Consider the following 16432-nt stretch of genomic DNA (forward strand, 5'->3'; position numbering starts at 1 on the left):
CTCGCAACCACTTCCCACCACTTCCCGCCTCGCTGGGGGCGACTTCTCCAAACTACTTACGCGGAACATCATGCCCCAGAGCGGTCCATTACTGAAACTTGGTGCCACTCGATCGGTCCACCGTGTCACCGACGGGTGACTTCAACTTCCGACGCGACCTTGCCGGGTCTGGGTTTAGGTTCGTACGGCGAGTGTTTGTGTGTTTGAGTAAATAAATGCCACCTTTTTCTATATATTGCTGCTGCTCGCGCTTTACCAAACGCCATGTTCGAATGCTAACCTTGGCTCACTGTGTTGCGCACGAATGTCTTTCGAATGAAGTCATACGGTTGGACCACATGACCAGAAGCCCTACTCCATAGATACACCCACTCGAACGAGCCGATCTCCAATGCGTGTTCGCTCACGGACACGTGATTTCGATGTTTCCGTACCCTTTTCGGTTGTATCAGAAATTTCACTTAAATTTATGAAACGAAAAACTCCCAACTGACTTGGTTGCGGAGAAAAGGCAAACTTTGACCGACAGCAGCATCCATTTTACCACGCAAAAATGTCAACTTTCCCCTTAATAACGCTTGTGTTCGTTCGTTACTTTTGACCGGCCGACGCAGGGGAGAAAAACGGCACGGGGTTTATGATTGGGGTCGATAATAAATTAGTCCTTCTTTGGCGCGACGCACGGAATCCGGTTTGATTGTTGCGTCGTGTTGCCAGATTTCTCTCGCGCGGTATCAGGGATTTATTGTACTGCCTTGCGAAAGCAATTGCGCCACCGACCCCGGGGAGAGCATTTTGCAACGCGGAGGGAGAGAGTGTAAATAATCACTCTTAAAGTGGCACCATGTTTGGAAATGTTTTGCCCAGTTACAACATGACGTACAGTTTTCTGTGAAGCAATGGGTATTATTTATTACAGAAAAAATGTATTTCAAAACGTAATTGAAAAAATCTTGATTTTGAATCTTTTTAGTTTAGTTTGTTGATCCATTGAAATTCATAATATCTTTAACAAGTTATTTAATTTTCAGACCCTGAACATTAAATCTCTTTAAACATAAACAAATTATCTGGTGTAGGTCGAGTAAGGAGTATCCACTAAATAGCCTAAAGAACTAAATTTTAAACGACTCAAAATTCACAAAATTTTTCGTTTTTATGCTCACTTCCACTAACTTGTTTTGTTTGTTCCCTCATTACAAAATAGTAATCTAAACTATAATTACAAAAGCTATTGAAAGCAAGTATTCATCGAATATGGAATGGTTGAATAATCCAAAAAACAATGACTAAATTCTGGATGTTGGGTCGAATATTTTTATCTGTCGATCCTTTTCCGGTTTGTTCGGATAGCTTATGTTTTCTTTATGAAATTATTAAATTTTAAACTCTGCTAAAACTTTTCCATTGTTCAATTCCAACAATTGATACTTTACTATCATCCTTTTCTTGGAAAGTAAGTTGCGAGCATGATTTGAAAAATTAAACAGTTTCCATTTTAAACTTTCCTACAGCACTTCAACTGTCGATGGTGCAGTGTTCGCTTCATAATAAAGAAATAAATCATTCTGACGAAAAGGCAAACCCAGCGTTGCCTGTTGTACGTGTGTCCCGATAGAGTCTCGGCTTTTCCCGTTGGATGGCAGGTTTGGTAACTGATTTTATCGCTTCCCGAGTGCCGGAGAGCGAGAAGCCCTTTGGGAATGCACGGGCAAACAGAACATACCGTGGAGGAGAATTCATTTCCACCGACGCCTTCGCCATCCTTCTGGCCAGCCAGTCAAGAGAGAGGGTCGATTGGTGATCAATCTCCTATCGCCGCCTTGCCATCTGGAGGAGTATTGTGTTTGAGTTCGCAGCTCCGGTGCGGCATTCCGGGTACACATCCGGCGTCGTGTGCACTGGTTCGAACAAAGCTTAAGCACTTAACTGGCCCGGAGTGCCATCCCGGAGGAGATATTAACCTTGCCCTCGGGAGTCGCGAGTGAACAAAAAAAAAAAACAAAAGAAAGGGCAAACAACGAACCCCCGGGTTGGGGTTCTGTTCGAGGTCGGTGGGGTTCGCGCTACCTCCACCGCGCTACGTAAAGCATCTTTCGCTTGACAAGTTGATTAGATTTCCGTGCCGCTGGGGAAGGCACTACTGTCGTCACCATGAGCCACCACTAGGAAGCCAATCTCAGGGATGAAGTTATAAAAATCGAGTTTACGATAGAGTCGGCTCCATCCGGTCGAACGTCAAAACGAGTCAGCGCTGGCGGCTTAGACGGGCGGCCGACTGGGACGTAGACTTGGAAGGGTACTTTGCTTGCTGCTGGGAAGATAGCAAGAACTTTGCCCCTCCGAAGTCAGCTTCTTCCGTTTTACTCTCACTCGTATTACTTTTCATTGCCCCGGAACCTTTGCCTATACGACGGATGTTGTGATGAAATTACTCACCTCACTTTGCGGTTAGGTGGCCAAGGCCCTGTTCTGTGTTTATCGCCGTCGTCTGAGAAGCTGGGGAGTGTTCGGAAAAGGGCTTCCATAGTGTACCTAAAAAGGAAACATAATTAATTACTTGAAAGTGTTTGAAGTATGTTTTAAGTTGGACTTATGAGAATCGAAGGAAGTGACAACATACCCTGGAAGCTGGGAGTTGCTTTCCATCACGTTACGATGACATTTCGGTTCCTCGAACAAGGTTCGCTGCTTCGGTCCGTTCGGAGAAAATAAATCCCTTGAGTGATGAGGGCGCGCAACCTCTCGCCGCTCGTTTGTCACGGGGAAGCTGGGAAGGTGACGCCATCAGCCCGCTTCTGAACTGACGGGCACTGATTAATCCTGCGACCGCCGCTCGCCTTTGTGGCCAAGCTGGAAAAGAGACGACGAACCGCCGCCCGTGAGGAAGCGACGAACCCTTCCCTAGAAACGTTCTCTCGTACCGTGTGGAGAACTTTGAAATTCCACTCTTACTCAATATCGTCAACCTTTCATCACCGTGGCCACGGGGATATCGCCGGCTGGTTTGCGGTGAGATGTTTTGAAGGGAAGTTTTTCATCGGCATGGGGAGGAATTACGCTACCAGCGGCTACCTTGAGTGGTTTTGCTTTTCCCTCTTGGCCGGCCCGTTTTCCGACTCCATACAGGAAACTCCAAAGAGGAACCGATCGGATGAGGCTTGAAAGCAGAATTTAAATTGCTTCTCACTCCAACCCGTCGTCCCGACGATGGATCTCTGACGGTGCGAGGCTCTTCTCGGTTTCGATGAACTTGAAAAACACTCTTGCGGCCGAGTGCGCCGAAGGGTGGAAAAGGGGTTTGCGGTTTGTTCCCGCCGTTCGGTAGAATCGAGCGGAAAATAGCGAAATAATGCGCGCTTATGTAACGCCCGGACATTCGATATCCCTCCGGAGCAATAATGGGCCCGACCGTACATGGCGCGATCAACTTTCTCCGATCGCTCGATGTGGCTCATTACTTTTCTGCGTGTGCGCAAGAATGCCCGGTCAGTTAGAGAAGCTTCCGAAGTCGTTGTTCTTTCTCCTCAACAGCTCTTCTCCATGCTGAACGAAGCTTCACAACCGCTTGATTACTTATGCCAGCCGGGATGGTTCCGCTTCCCTCTATTTTCTGCACAACGGCGGAGGCAAGGCCATTGCCATCGCAAATGAACCTCCTCTTTCTACTCTTCATACCTTCCGCATTCTCGAAGACCGAGGAGCCATTGGAAAAGAATATCCAATCCACAACCAGCCACTACCACCTAATGATATTCACCTTCTTCCTCCTTGAAAATGGGCGCCTGTGAGAAGAAATTGTTAGGAAAACACCAACCCCTGTCGGTGTGTGTGTGTTTGCATGGGTTGGGGTGAGCATTTTTCGCGAACGAGAAACACGGCCAGGCCGGGTATGATGGTTGATCATGAAGAGTGACCTCCAGCAAACCAACTCCAGCCGACCTCTCGGGATTGCGGGTGAAGGAAGAGTTTCTCATGAATTAAAGTTTTATGAAAAATCACCGATATATCAAGCCGGGAAAAATACTCGGGGAATGGCAGGGGGAAAAAAAACAGGGATCCGGGGAGAAGGACCAAGAACAAGCAACTCCAATCGGAACTCCACCGCACCATGTGGCCATGTTCTCTCCCACAGCGCGCAAATTCATTGTGGTGGTGTTTCAGCATTGCTGTGATGCTGCCTTGTTTTTTGGTTTTTATTCTTTTCGCTCGCGTAAGCGCTGTGTGTTTGCTCTGTCGTTGTTTAATGCGGTTGGGTGTTTCAGCGGGTTTCTTTTTTGTTTTGCTGTTCACTACCTCCACCTCTTTGCGGGAGAAATGATCGCAAGCAGGTTGGTTTTTCTTTAAATATTCCACACCGCGCGGAGTGCCTTCGCCTTGCTTTGTGCACGCGGCACGAAGATAGTAAAAACCCAACCCCGGTGGCCTGTGGAGCTGCTGCTGGTGGTAGTGGTGGTGGTGGTATTTAAGTATGCAAAATTATGTTCCATTGTTTCCTAAGTACAACGCAGAAAAATGAAGACGCATCTCATATTTTGCGCTTCCCACTCCGGGTGCGCGATGGCGGGCATGTGGTCGAGGAATGGCCGCCGCTTAATGACGGGGTTTGCCTCGGTGCACCAACCAACGAGACATACACACACACACACACACACACACACACAAAGGGCAAGGGACCGGGAAAGTGTACTTTAAAGAATTGCAACCCAAACCAAACCTCTAGGATGCCCCGTTAGTTCGACGAAATGCCAAACCGCGGGAGCATTGGCGGCCCGAACCTCGAAAAGGCCCTCGTCACGAAATGTTGGTAATAATTATTCGCACCAAGGCACGTTCGTGAGGTCACCGTGAGGGGTGGGTGAGACGATGAGGCGCACTTCAAAATGGGATAATAGAATTTTTTCCTAAAACGCTGCCATGGCACTTGAGCGCGAGGAAGCCCATCGTCATTGGCATCGCTAATGTGCAGACCAAATTTGGATGATGGCAGCGCGGAGGGAGAGGGGGGGGGGGGGAGGAGGAGGAAGAGACAGAGATGATCCTTATGCGGGTTGATACAAGTCGGCTGTGTACCGTTGCGAACGACATGATTCACCATCACCACACAGTGGCTCAGTCGGAGGGGAAGTCCGGTCATTTAGAAATGTTCACACAGTTTTATTCTGTATTTAATAAAACTTAGCGTTGTTTACAAATTTTTAGATTAAATGTAACGGACCCCTTTTTTATGAAGCCATAACGATTCACTAACTGTTGACTCCTCGGTTTAAATATTCTGTAACTAACTTAATTCTAAGGTACCTTATTTCTACAATGGATAGCTCAATGTAGAAATACATCAACGATCATAATTGAAAACGATGAAACAACCTCACATGTTTTAATTTTGATTTGATATTGTTTCCATAACATAACTTTTTTCCTATTTTTTTAACAAGTTCAAATGTCTTTCTAACGGTTGTAAATATAAGATCAAAGCGAAAGAAAATATCTGAAAAAAATGACACCATTTCCCTTTGGACTTCTTTGAAAAACTTTATCTCCTGCATTCATAGATAAAAATGAATAATATTCAGAACATTCCTTTTCCAACGATTTTTCTTTCTTAAAGAAAGAAAGATTTCGAAACTTGGTTTTATGAAATGTCAAACCAAATGACCGGTTTCTGAGCCGCTGTGCACCGGGGGAAGCACTTTTTCAGCGTTGGTTTAAGTTCTTTGAAAATAGAACCCACCATCGACCACTTGACGGACACGCTATTTTTAACTCGATGATTCGACCCCGGTCCCGGTGGCTTCATACTTCGACGCGTAAGCAAGGGACGGACGGATGTGAGCGGAATACATTTCGGTATGCTCCTCGAGAGGAGCGCACGTCTTGAGGGCTTGCGTCTCCATAAATTTACAATACAATACGCCGTTGACCGTGGCTTCCAACGAGTGGCTTCCGACGGGCGGGCGCTGCTTTTTTGAAATGTCTCACAACCTCCGAGACCAAAAGGGTTCACGTGCGTGATGACACGACCCTAACGGAGCTCGAAAGGTGGCTGATTGGGTACCTGGACAGGGGGCACCTGGGTTTTGTCAACACAGCACCTGATGACACCCGGTCGCAGCGGACGCTTTTCCGTTTCGCGTTCTGTTCACGAGGAACGGCCAGAGTTAATGCAACACCCCGCTACCGGATGAGCACACACACACATAAATCGTCGCACATGTACGTGCCCAACCACCCGGTCCGGGCTGATGACAATAAGTGCATATTAATTAACAGGTAGCTGGGTAGGGTTTCCACTACTGTTCGGCTCGTTACCGGCCACCGTACGTGCATCGTTCATTACCATATTAGTGTCGATTTCCTCCGCAACGAGACGAGGAAAGCCTCGCTTCTTCCCAACGGGTAAATGTGTCTTTTTTTTTCTGGGCACCTCCTATTGCCTCGCAGTTGCAGGTGTGATGTCATCTATTCTTTTCTCGCCCCCTTCCCTGCCCGTTCGCTTATGCAACGGCCGGTTCGAAGATGCACCCACGATAACGGACTGTTACCTTACCTTCGTCACGTTTCTTACATCTCTCATTTTCTCCACTTTTTCAGATGCATGCGCTTAGAAAACATTCATCAATATTGGGTAAGTAGATTTTCCTTTTTTAACACATCGTTTTCAAACGCCATCGATCCGGGGGCTCCCTAGATTTGATCGCGGAGATTCTGCCGTTTGGCTCTTCTGCTTCCGTACGGTGATGAAGATGAAACAACTCCAGTTCGCGCAAAGATGCAAAGAAAAGCGGCGCTTGGGACGATCGTAGTTGCGATCGCGATCGCGCTCCACATCCATCCGCTTGGAGGAGATCGGGCGGAGGGAGAACTCCATTGTTCGTCTATTCGTTTGGCAACAAAAACAGAAAAATCAAACCCCGGAGCGGGTTGAACAACACAGGGCAAGGAAGTGAAGCGAACCTTTGCCCAAGGTGAACCAAGGCTGGAAAAGAACAGAATACACCGAATAATCGAATTATACAAACATCAGGCAGATGGTAATTTGGGGAACATTTGGTTTTTAGTTATGAAATCTTCTAATCTTCGTTTTGTTTCGATGTTGGAGAGCAGTGGAAACGCCAAGAAATAGAAGGGCACCAAAAGACCTGTTGGTTATGGGATTATGTACCGTTTATGTGCCAAGAATACCGAAAGTACAAATAAATTTAGCTCTTCAAAGCACGTGTCTTTGAAACCGCATAATGATACAAGGCTGTTAGAAATACAAATATAAAAAGAAATCTAATTATGTTCCAGCAATCACATGCTTGCACATGCGGTGCAATTGGAACTTTTAAATGCATAGCCAATTTACCTTTAAACGTGTTACATGTTTATGGGATATTGCTAATTTTGTGCATGTCGTTAAGTACCGCGGTGTACACTTTTTTTACTACTTTTAATTACGTTTAGTGGAAGAAACTTAAATTAAGTGTTTTCCAATAATGTTACATAAATAATATCGGTTACAAAAAAATAACTTCAAATAACAAAAAATAGAAATCACATTATGTTGTAAATGATTGACAGCATTTTATAACAAATTGTTTAAAAAATAGGGCTTCATTTGGGTTACTTGCAATTCGAGTTTGAATATTACAGTTTTTTTTTCAATTTTCCAGTACTAATTTGCAAAATGTAAACATATATGATCATTTAGCAATGAATATACTCAAGTATCTTAACTGTATCAGTTAAGGTTTGAGAATAAGGATTTGAAGGAAATATTAAAATAAGATATGCATTTAAGTATGCTTTGGCACTCGGTTTGAAGGTGTTCTTAGGGCAGTAGTTGCACATTTTACAAACACAAAACAAATGTATACCCTTACAAGTTGTAGCTGATGTGATTTGAGACAGTTTATGGCTCGTTCTTTGATCTTTTCGGTACTTGGCTCGCATTAAACCCGTTCCAAATGGCACCGGGTCAAGGAAGCGGAATGCCTCCAGGTTCTAGGCTTCTGAAACGTGCCGGCGTGCGCGCACGCGCGAGTTCACCGTTCGAGGGCGCAATGCCATACCGGTTGTGCTCTCGGTTGGCCACGCCATCATCTGCAATGATAAACTCATTCCCATTCGTCACACACGGGGAAGAGGGAGGGACGGGATCATCATCACGAAGGTGGCTCATGTCCGTCGACGGGCGTTGCATATCGCTCGCGTTGGCAAATGAACTTGTTAACGCAGTGCGCCGCGAAATTAAAGTTATAATCAGAGCAAAGGCATAGGCAAAGCGTGTCCGGGACAGCTTATGCTGCTCGCGAGGTGGTGATATTTCACTCACGCTTCTCCAATCATGCAATTTACTGCACTGCGGCTAGATCATGTGGCGCTGAGCGTGTATGTGTGTTTGAGTGTGTGATTGGAGCATGAAATCCAGCATATTACCACGCGATGGCGGTGATGCTGGAAGGGGTCCGTACCCGCCTGCTGGTAAATGTCCGCGGGAGGACATTTGAATACGCGGACCACAGCCTTAAACGGACCGACAAGCGTCCACCCAAGGCGGGGTGCTGTTTCGGGGTGGTAGCATAAAAGTGAAACTTTTGCCTGGGTGTGGTTCGTACATTTGCAGAGGTTCCCCGCCGTCCCTCGCCCTGGCCTTCCGTTCCCCACGCGGCGTGTTGAGTAAAGTGAAGCAAAGTAAAAGTAAGCGCACGAGAGGTTAAAAAGTCCCATACGACCTCGCACCTCGTTGCGGTCCGGCAGTCTGGGAGTTGAGTAATACCTCGTACCGCAGGGGGAATAAACGTTCAACGTTCCATGCTCCCGAGAGGGCAAAGAAAAACGCCGTTCTTCATCCCGCCAGCAAGAAAGGGATAAACGAAACGAGCGAAAGGAGATACAAATAATAAGAAACCTGATTAATTCCTCGACCCTGGTGACGGGAACGGGCAAGTTTTGTACATTTTTCCATTTTCCCCTCACCTCCTCGTGAGCCAAGGGGGAATAATTCGTCCGTTCCGGAGCCTTTCGCGCGCGGTGGAAAATCGTGACGGCGTGTTGAATTTCTTCGTCAGGGTTTTTTTTTTCGGTGGCCTGGTCCCGCTGTCCGGGTGACACGCCCGACACTCCCACCCCCTCCCACCTCGGAAGATCGTGCGGCAATGCAGGTTCGTGAGCACGGATTGCGATCTCCCATGGGGGGCCAACAAACGAAAAATACTTTTACTGCAAAAGAAAACAAACAATATAAGAACAAAAACTACCGAACTACAAAAAAACTGCAGCAACAAACTAAGGCAAAAGTCAGCAAAACAACAAAAAAAAAAAATACACCGAACAAAACGTGCTATTTGTTCGGCGACATGGGGTTCGTCGCTTACATTTTTGGACCGCTTTCGTTCTAACACGCTCCCGGGTGCAGGCGTTGAAGTCTTTTGTTTTCGCTCGAAGCCTGAGGTTCGTTGGGCTTCTCGTCGGGTTTCGGGTGTCCTCGTGGGGGTATTATTTACATACAACAAATTAGTTGGGTGTGGTTTGCGCGTGCGTGAGAGTTATGCAAAGGAACAAAATTGCAAACTGTAAGAAAAAAGATGAAAAAAAATGCATCGAAGAAAAGTGCAAAAAATAATCGAAAGGAAGTCGCCACATAGCAGGCGGTACAGAGACACTGGGACCTCTCTCGGGCCCGTTCTTTTTTCACTTCGGTGCAGTCAAAACAATCGCAAATCTACTCGATCAATGCAACCCACCGGGTATTCGCATTTCGGTTTTAAAACGAACCCGCAGAAACCGGTTAAAAACTTGGCTTGTTTCCTCGATCTCCGGCAGCCTAGCAGCGACCGATCTCTCCATAAAGGTTTACCGCTTACCGTTGCAGCGACTTGCACGAAGTAGGTGTAGCCCAAGGTTGTCGTTGCGAGCCGAGGTGTTTGTGTGTGGGTAAGTGTGTCTGGTTTATGATGGCGCCTTCCACGTTGGGGACGTTTGCTTTGCACGGACGGAACTGCAACCGAGTGCCCGGGGTGACTATGCGGAAAATAAAAACAGTACGGATTTGATATTTGAACCGACCCGATTTCACATGATCGCAGGCGTGCATCGGATTGACCGGACAGGCGGTGCACCTTCGACCACTCAATGCAATACTACTACACGAAAGAAACAAACATGGAGGAGCGCTGACTTGACCCGTTTTAGGTGTGTTTTTTTTCCAATTCATCCCTCGTGGCCACATGTGCGCCGGTGTGCGTTTAACTAATTTCCCATGGCTCCCACGTACCACGTACGTTAATCATCTAATAAAACCTCTCACTGCATTCTGGGTCGGGGCGGGGGCGTTTGAGTGCAGTTTTTAAAAGCACGAACCCGACGACGCCGCTGGTGAGTTTGCATATTACCTAATTGTGCACGGTTTGTCGTTACCTTGGGCTCGTTCCGAGCTTCGGAAGGCAGAGGAGCAGCTGTTTTAAAAACACCTTTTCACGATTGCCTTTTTCACAAAACGCCCTGCAGAGAAATGAACTACCAAAGAAAGCATTATTTTTTCATACTGTAGTTAAAAGCCCCCTCCCGAAAGCAAGCAATCTTTCCGGCGACCCCCACGGAAAGGACCCATTGTTTGACATAATTTGGCGATTGTCCGCGATCAGTTAAACGGTTGTTTGCTCTGCCGAGTGTGTTGTTGTTTTGAAAAGGCATCGCCATTCAACGGTAAACTGCAATAAAAAGCGATAGATCTAAGGGGGCGCGCGACCGCTAAGTAGAACGGGCGCGCACTCAAAGCCGTGCATGATTTGAATGTTTTATTTGGATGGCAACATCGGCCGATCGACAAACACACACACCGATGACGTACACCGCGTTGTGCGCCATCATGCCGGTTTCGGTAGAAAAGAGTTGCGTTCGCGATTATCGCAGCGCCGGCCGAATGATCTCACACTGTGGGGTTTTGCTTTGGTTCGGTGGTGGTTTTTCGGCATCGGCTGTGGTTTGCGGGGTCGGCCGATGTTTGTGTGTTGTATATTTATTTCCTCTCCCTCGATTCCATTTCGGCACCACGCAGGGGGTAAGGTAAGGTAAGATAATCTTCTCGGCGGTGCGCGAAAAAACAAAAATAAAAGGGGCGAGAAACCTAAAATCTCCACCGTCGGCGGAATGGACGGAACGCGAAACAACGGTGCTTTCGTGTGCGCACGTTTGGACTCAATTCCCGCCCGCTTCCAGAGTGAAACATTCCTCGACACCCGCTCTCTCTCTCTCTCTCCCTGTGGATGGTGGAAGGAAACGGACCGGTTCGGACATGGCGAACGACGCGACGAGCAGGCGGCGATTTGCTGACGAGGCGGGCTGATTTTGTATCTCAGACGAACGAGATGGTTGCATCATTGTGGGTTTTGAAGGGAAGTCAGTTTTCTTGCTGCTTTTGCCAGACTTCTGCAGATGTGCAGCATCGGATTGTGATCTTCTGCTGTAGCAGATGCGACCGATGCTTGTTTCGTGGTGTTTCGGTCGGGTTAGCTTGCGCGGAAGACAATCACTGGCATTACCATACCGTACGGGCAGGCAGGCGCATAAATTACAAGCTGCTTTTTTGGGCGCAGCGTCCTGTTTGAGGCCGTGAAAAATGTACCACCCACCCGAGCCATCCCCGCGAAGGAAGCGAACGAACGAAATGTCTTGATGCGGCATTTAAGTCTCTTCTGTCTCCGCGGCAACACACATGTGTTGGCAACATTAATTAAACATTCACAGCTCGACGCATCCGCACCAGCTTCTAGCCCGGTGTGTGTGTGCGTGCGTGCGTGCAGAAACACAAACATGGCAGATCACCAACCGAACCAACTGAACAAACACACACAGGCTCGAAGGTCTCGGCGCGGCTTTACGTAATCGTCAAAGTCCACACACACGGGATTGGGTTGCTGGTGACGAACGCAAATGCCGCGGCCTCTGCTGGCGTCATCGGACGTTGTTCGGCTGGACGCACAATCCCACCACCGCCCGGCGCAGATGGTGGAAAATGTGGCAAAATAACGGGATTTTCCGGGAATTCGGACCGGGTTCGGTAATCCAGCCGATAAGCCGGTGGTGAAATGCCCATCCGGCGGCGGTATCAGGTCGCCGAATCGTCGGGAATGCCTGGAAATGGGGGATGTTTACCGCGTGCTCAAAATGGGAACGACCACGGAACGGCGCAAAGGAAGGAAGGGTACGAGAAGTTCGCGAGAAGTTTATCGACTTTTGTCCCCCTTTTGGCACGAGGAATGCTCGTTGTCACCTGGCTCGATCGATCACTGCACAGGCGATTTGACTCCACTCGACGTCGCCATCATCGAAATCGGCGTCACGGGATGAGATTGAGGCGGCGAACCGAGCGAGCGAACGAACGTGCAAGACGCCAGGGGGCGAAGGTGTTTCCTGTTTCCTCTACCGGTTGTCGTAAAGTAAAGAAGAAAAATAAAGTGCGCGGGAAAAAACGCTTCACGCAAGAATAGAATAGCGGGAAGAGGAAAAACCCAATGATGGCCGCCAGCCAAACCGCGCGGGTTGTGGGTTCAATCAAACACCATCACTACCACCACAGACTACAACAACGACAACAACGGGTTGGCAAGGCAAATCGGAAATAGCTCCGGAGTAATTTCCTGTTGTCGTTTGTGGCAACGCATTGCGCTTGGTTGGGCGGGGTTGGGGAGGGGTTCGCAGGGATAAACGTTTATGACAGCCTATAAGCGCTTTCCACAACGATGAGCCGGCGGTGTTGTTAAATTACATCCAGTACCAACCTCATTACTTGAGCAAATATTGTTTCATCAAAAATGGTGTCTCACAAAACCACAAAATTCTAGTCGAGGCTCAAATCAGGGGAACGTGAGGTAAATCCGTTTGAGAGGCAATATGCTTACTTTCATGCATGACACGAGCGTAAATGTGTATATGTTACACGAAAACTAAGTTTCAAAATAAAACTGTGTTTTGTATAAACATTACAGAAACATTAAATTTATAAGCCGACATTCTTTAAGTTTCCGGTCAGTTTGAACCATACTTGGTGCAGATATAGAACATAAAAAAGGCTACTAAACAACATTTAGTAGACTAAAATAATACATCATAAATCTTCCATAAAATGAAACCAATTATAAGTGGAAATATACAAAAACAATATTTGCGAAAGAGTTGCATTAGTACTTTAGCACTATTTAGTAGAAACCAAACTGACAACGTCATAGTTTGTTAAAAGTTTCTCTAAGTGTCTTCGATATAAATAGTAATATACGGAAAACCGAAACCGAAATATTATATCGCCGCTTAGACTTGGTCCTTAGAACAAATTAAAAAAAACAAAACATCTATAATGATTTGGTTTTGCTTGTTGAGATCTTGAAGCACTCCAACCAAAAAGTTTAATTTATCTTCCACTATCTTCTTATGCATGATGTGAAGCTACTTGTTTAAAATATTCTTCACATGGAGCAAAGAGGAATTATTTTCAGGTTTTTTGCGTACACAGTTAGTTTCATTTGAAATCACTTAAAAACGGTGTAAAATTACTCCACGTTACCCTACACTGCCTTGTAAAACAATTTAAGAAGCGAAAAATGATGAACCCGCTTGCTGGTCAGTTGTCGTTTGCAAAGCAAAATGAAACAACTCGGCGTAAAACATAACGACAGCACCTTCCGCGCAAGTGCAGCGACAAACGGACATACGAAACATGATAATTATGAAGCGGCTCACCTCTCCGTTCGCAGAACTGTCCGCAGCATGTCATCATCACGTCGTCCGGCCGGGGCCAGGCAGACAACAATTGTCGTCGTTTCGATATTTTGTTCCGATCGTCCTTTTTTTGTTATTTGTCCTCGAGTGTGTGTGTGTGTTGATTGTGTTGCTTTGTTTCTCTCTCTCTTATGTTCCTCCTGTCGATCTTCCGTGTTCCTCGGCACATCCGGCATCTGGGGTGCGGCTATGGAAAGAAAGCCTCCGGGTCGTTGAATCCGATCGATGTTCGTCAAAGTCTGCAAAGAATGCGGTGTGGTGTGGTGTGGTTTTTTATTCCTCCTGTTTGTTTTTTCGAACACTCTCCGATGACAACCTCGACGGAGACGGTTCGCCAACTCATCATTTCGACGGCGGTGATGGCTTAAGTGCCCGCACATTTCCTCGGGAAGTTCTTCCGAATCAATTGACGGGGGGTTGAACGATCTGTCGATTCTGCATGATGATCGTTAGGAAAATCCTAACGTTCTTCAAATGCAACGCACAGCGGAACGCACCGGGGATGACTCGACGGAAAACAACCGAAGATCAAACTCATCGTTGTCGTTGCCCGTGGAAGTGGAAAAGTAAATTATTCGAATTTCCCCCCTACTCATTACCTCCAACTACGGGGTTTTCCGTTGAAACACTCCAGTACTAGAGGTTTGAAGCGAGCGACAACGAGCAGCCAACTGCATAATCGCCCTCGGGTTTCGATAAGTGATCACTAGAATCAATAACGATGGCACGGCGGTGCATACACCCTTTGGGAGGACTTAATAAGCTCTTATTGGCGCGCGATGGCTTCCGAAAAGTCTACTGACCTTAACCCCCTTCGTCGTTGTTTCACCCCGTCGGTCCAGGAGTTCCTCCTTTCCGTTCCGCCGAGTGGGGCAGAGTAAAGCAGGCAGCAGCTGGCCGGCCCGCGGGGCGAAGGTGTTAAATTGCTTTAATTAATGGCTGCACACGATTGCATCCACTTAAACGCTCTATGCAAACAACCTCATAACATGCCGCAAACCGACCGACTCCCGCCGTCACACTAAATCATGCCGGGAGTCGGAAGCCTTCAGCTGGACCTAGAGAGAGGGTTGGTATTGGAGGTGATGGTGGCGGTGGTGGAAGCAAAATCTGACCACTTGTGCTGGCCTCTTCGGTTCCTCGATCGGTTCGCGGGTTTTCGGCGTTTTCTTCCTCCGCACGTTCCTCCGAGGCGAAGTTGGTGGTTGGGATTTTCCAACACCGTCTCCGTCTCCGGCTCCGTTCGTCCTGGGGATACCAGAGCGCGGTTCCTCGCGAGGTTCCTCGCGTGGTTCCTCGCGCGGTAATTGTGAACCCCCTTTTCTGGCGGTCGGTACACCGCCTTTACCAGATTCTGTTAACTGATAAGGAAAATGAAATTCTCGCTTCGTTTAAATCATTTATTTATAAGAGATCCATCGGGCGAGATAAGGCGTCGGAAACTGGCGGGAAGGTGAAGGTGGGCACGGCGGGGAGAATAGATTGCGATTGCGCGGCCTGCCGAAGAATGTGTGTGTGTGTGTTGTTTAGGGAGTTGCTCGAAGAACGTCGAAGAATTTCGAGTGCAACCCTTGAAGCCGGGCGAAACCAGCTGCTCCAAAGGAGGCGATCGAAGGCTCAGGAAACAATCACGCGCGGAAAACAGAACACTGCGGGAACGGCGAGAACTTATTTCTGGCCCCTGCCTAGTTCTGAGATCCTCTTACCCGACCCGAAGTCTGTGCGCGGAGCGATCAAGGCATCCGCAAAGGCAAAGGAAGCAAATATTTATAAACACATATAATTTTAATAGACCTCAGTGGTCCGCAGACAGGTCGATCCTAGATACCGGATGAGGTGACCGTTGGAGGAGGGGTGGTGCAGGGATGCAGAAACAAGAGAATGCGAAAGATAGCGAACACAGGTCTTACGGCCTGGTCTTGGGCCGCCTGTTCGCGCGAGGATCAACGTGAAGGCTCTGATAGAGATTGTTCTGATCCAATATGAATAAACATATGTTTGGCTATACATTAAACATGAGCTTGATGATTCGAGATGGATGAGCACGCAGCAAAAGCAGCGGCAGCAACGGCAGCATCGGTATCACTTTACCTCCACCACTCGAACCGATCGTCATCCGTCTTCTTATCGCCATCACTTACGCAGAAAAGCGAAAGAAGAAGGTGATCGCGATCGGGCGGAGAGAACACGTACGGGAGGATGATGATCGTGCACGACACGTCCCATACACACACACACCTATGGTGGATGCAAACCGTCTCGATCGTGTGTCCGCGAGAGGGATTCGCGAAAAACGCGTGCCTGCTAGGGCAGAAGGTAAACGAACGACCTTCTCGTATCCTTAAGCCATTATCAGGCCGTCGTGGTCGTGCGTTTTATGCTCCTCGCCTCGGATTCTGGAACCCCCCCCCTGGTGGCGTAATAGCCGAATGGCACGCGGCCTCGGTCCGCCTGCCCGGCGAGGGGGAGGGGTTGTGAGAAAATTAGCATTCATATTTCCTACGAGCCGCCGTCTAACTGTTCTTGCATCCTCTAGGCACGGCCGGCCACTCTAATGCTCGCCCTGCCCGGGAATCAAGTTTGGTTGTTTCTGCCTTTCTTGATAGAACCGGCCACCTCGGCCAACCTTGGACGGCCGTATCCGTAGGCCGTGGCGTAGGAATCTAGTTTT

At 47.8% G+C, this 16432-nt stretch overlaps 1 protein-coding gene across 1 annotated transcript in view; it reads left to right on the plus strand.

The window, feature by feature from the left end:
* The first annotated feature begins 6594 nt into the window (after nt 1–6594).
* Nucleotides 6595–16432, plus strand: part of LOC131282754 (uncharacterized) — a 125736-nt gene continuing 115898 nt past the window's right edge. Inside the window, exon 1 of the mRNA XM_058312292.1 lies at nt 6595–6628. Within this exon, the coding sequence (XP_058168275.1) occupies nt 6595–6628 (34 nt within the window). The remainder of the gene's footprint in view (nt 6629–16432) is intronic.

Source organism: Anopheles ziemanni, chromosome 2 (genome assembly GCF_943734765.1).
Source record: "Anopheles ziemanni chromosome 2, idAnoZiCoDA_A2_x.2, whole genome shotgun sequence".
NCBI lineage: Eukaryota > Metazoa > Arthropoda > Insecta > Diptera > Culicidae > Anopheles > Anopheles ziemanni.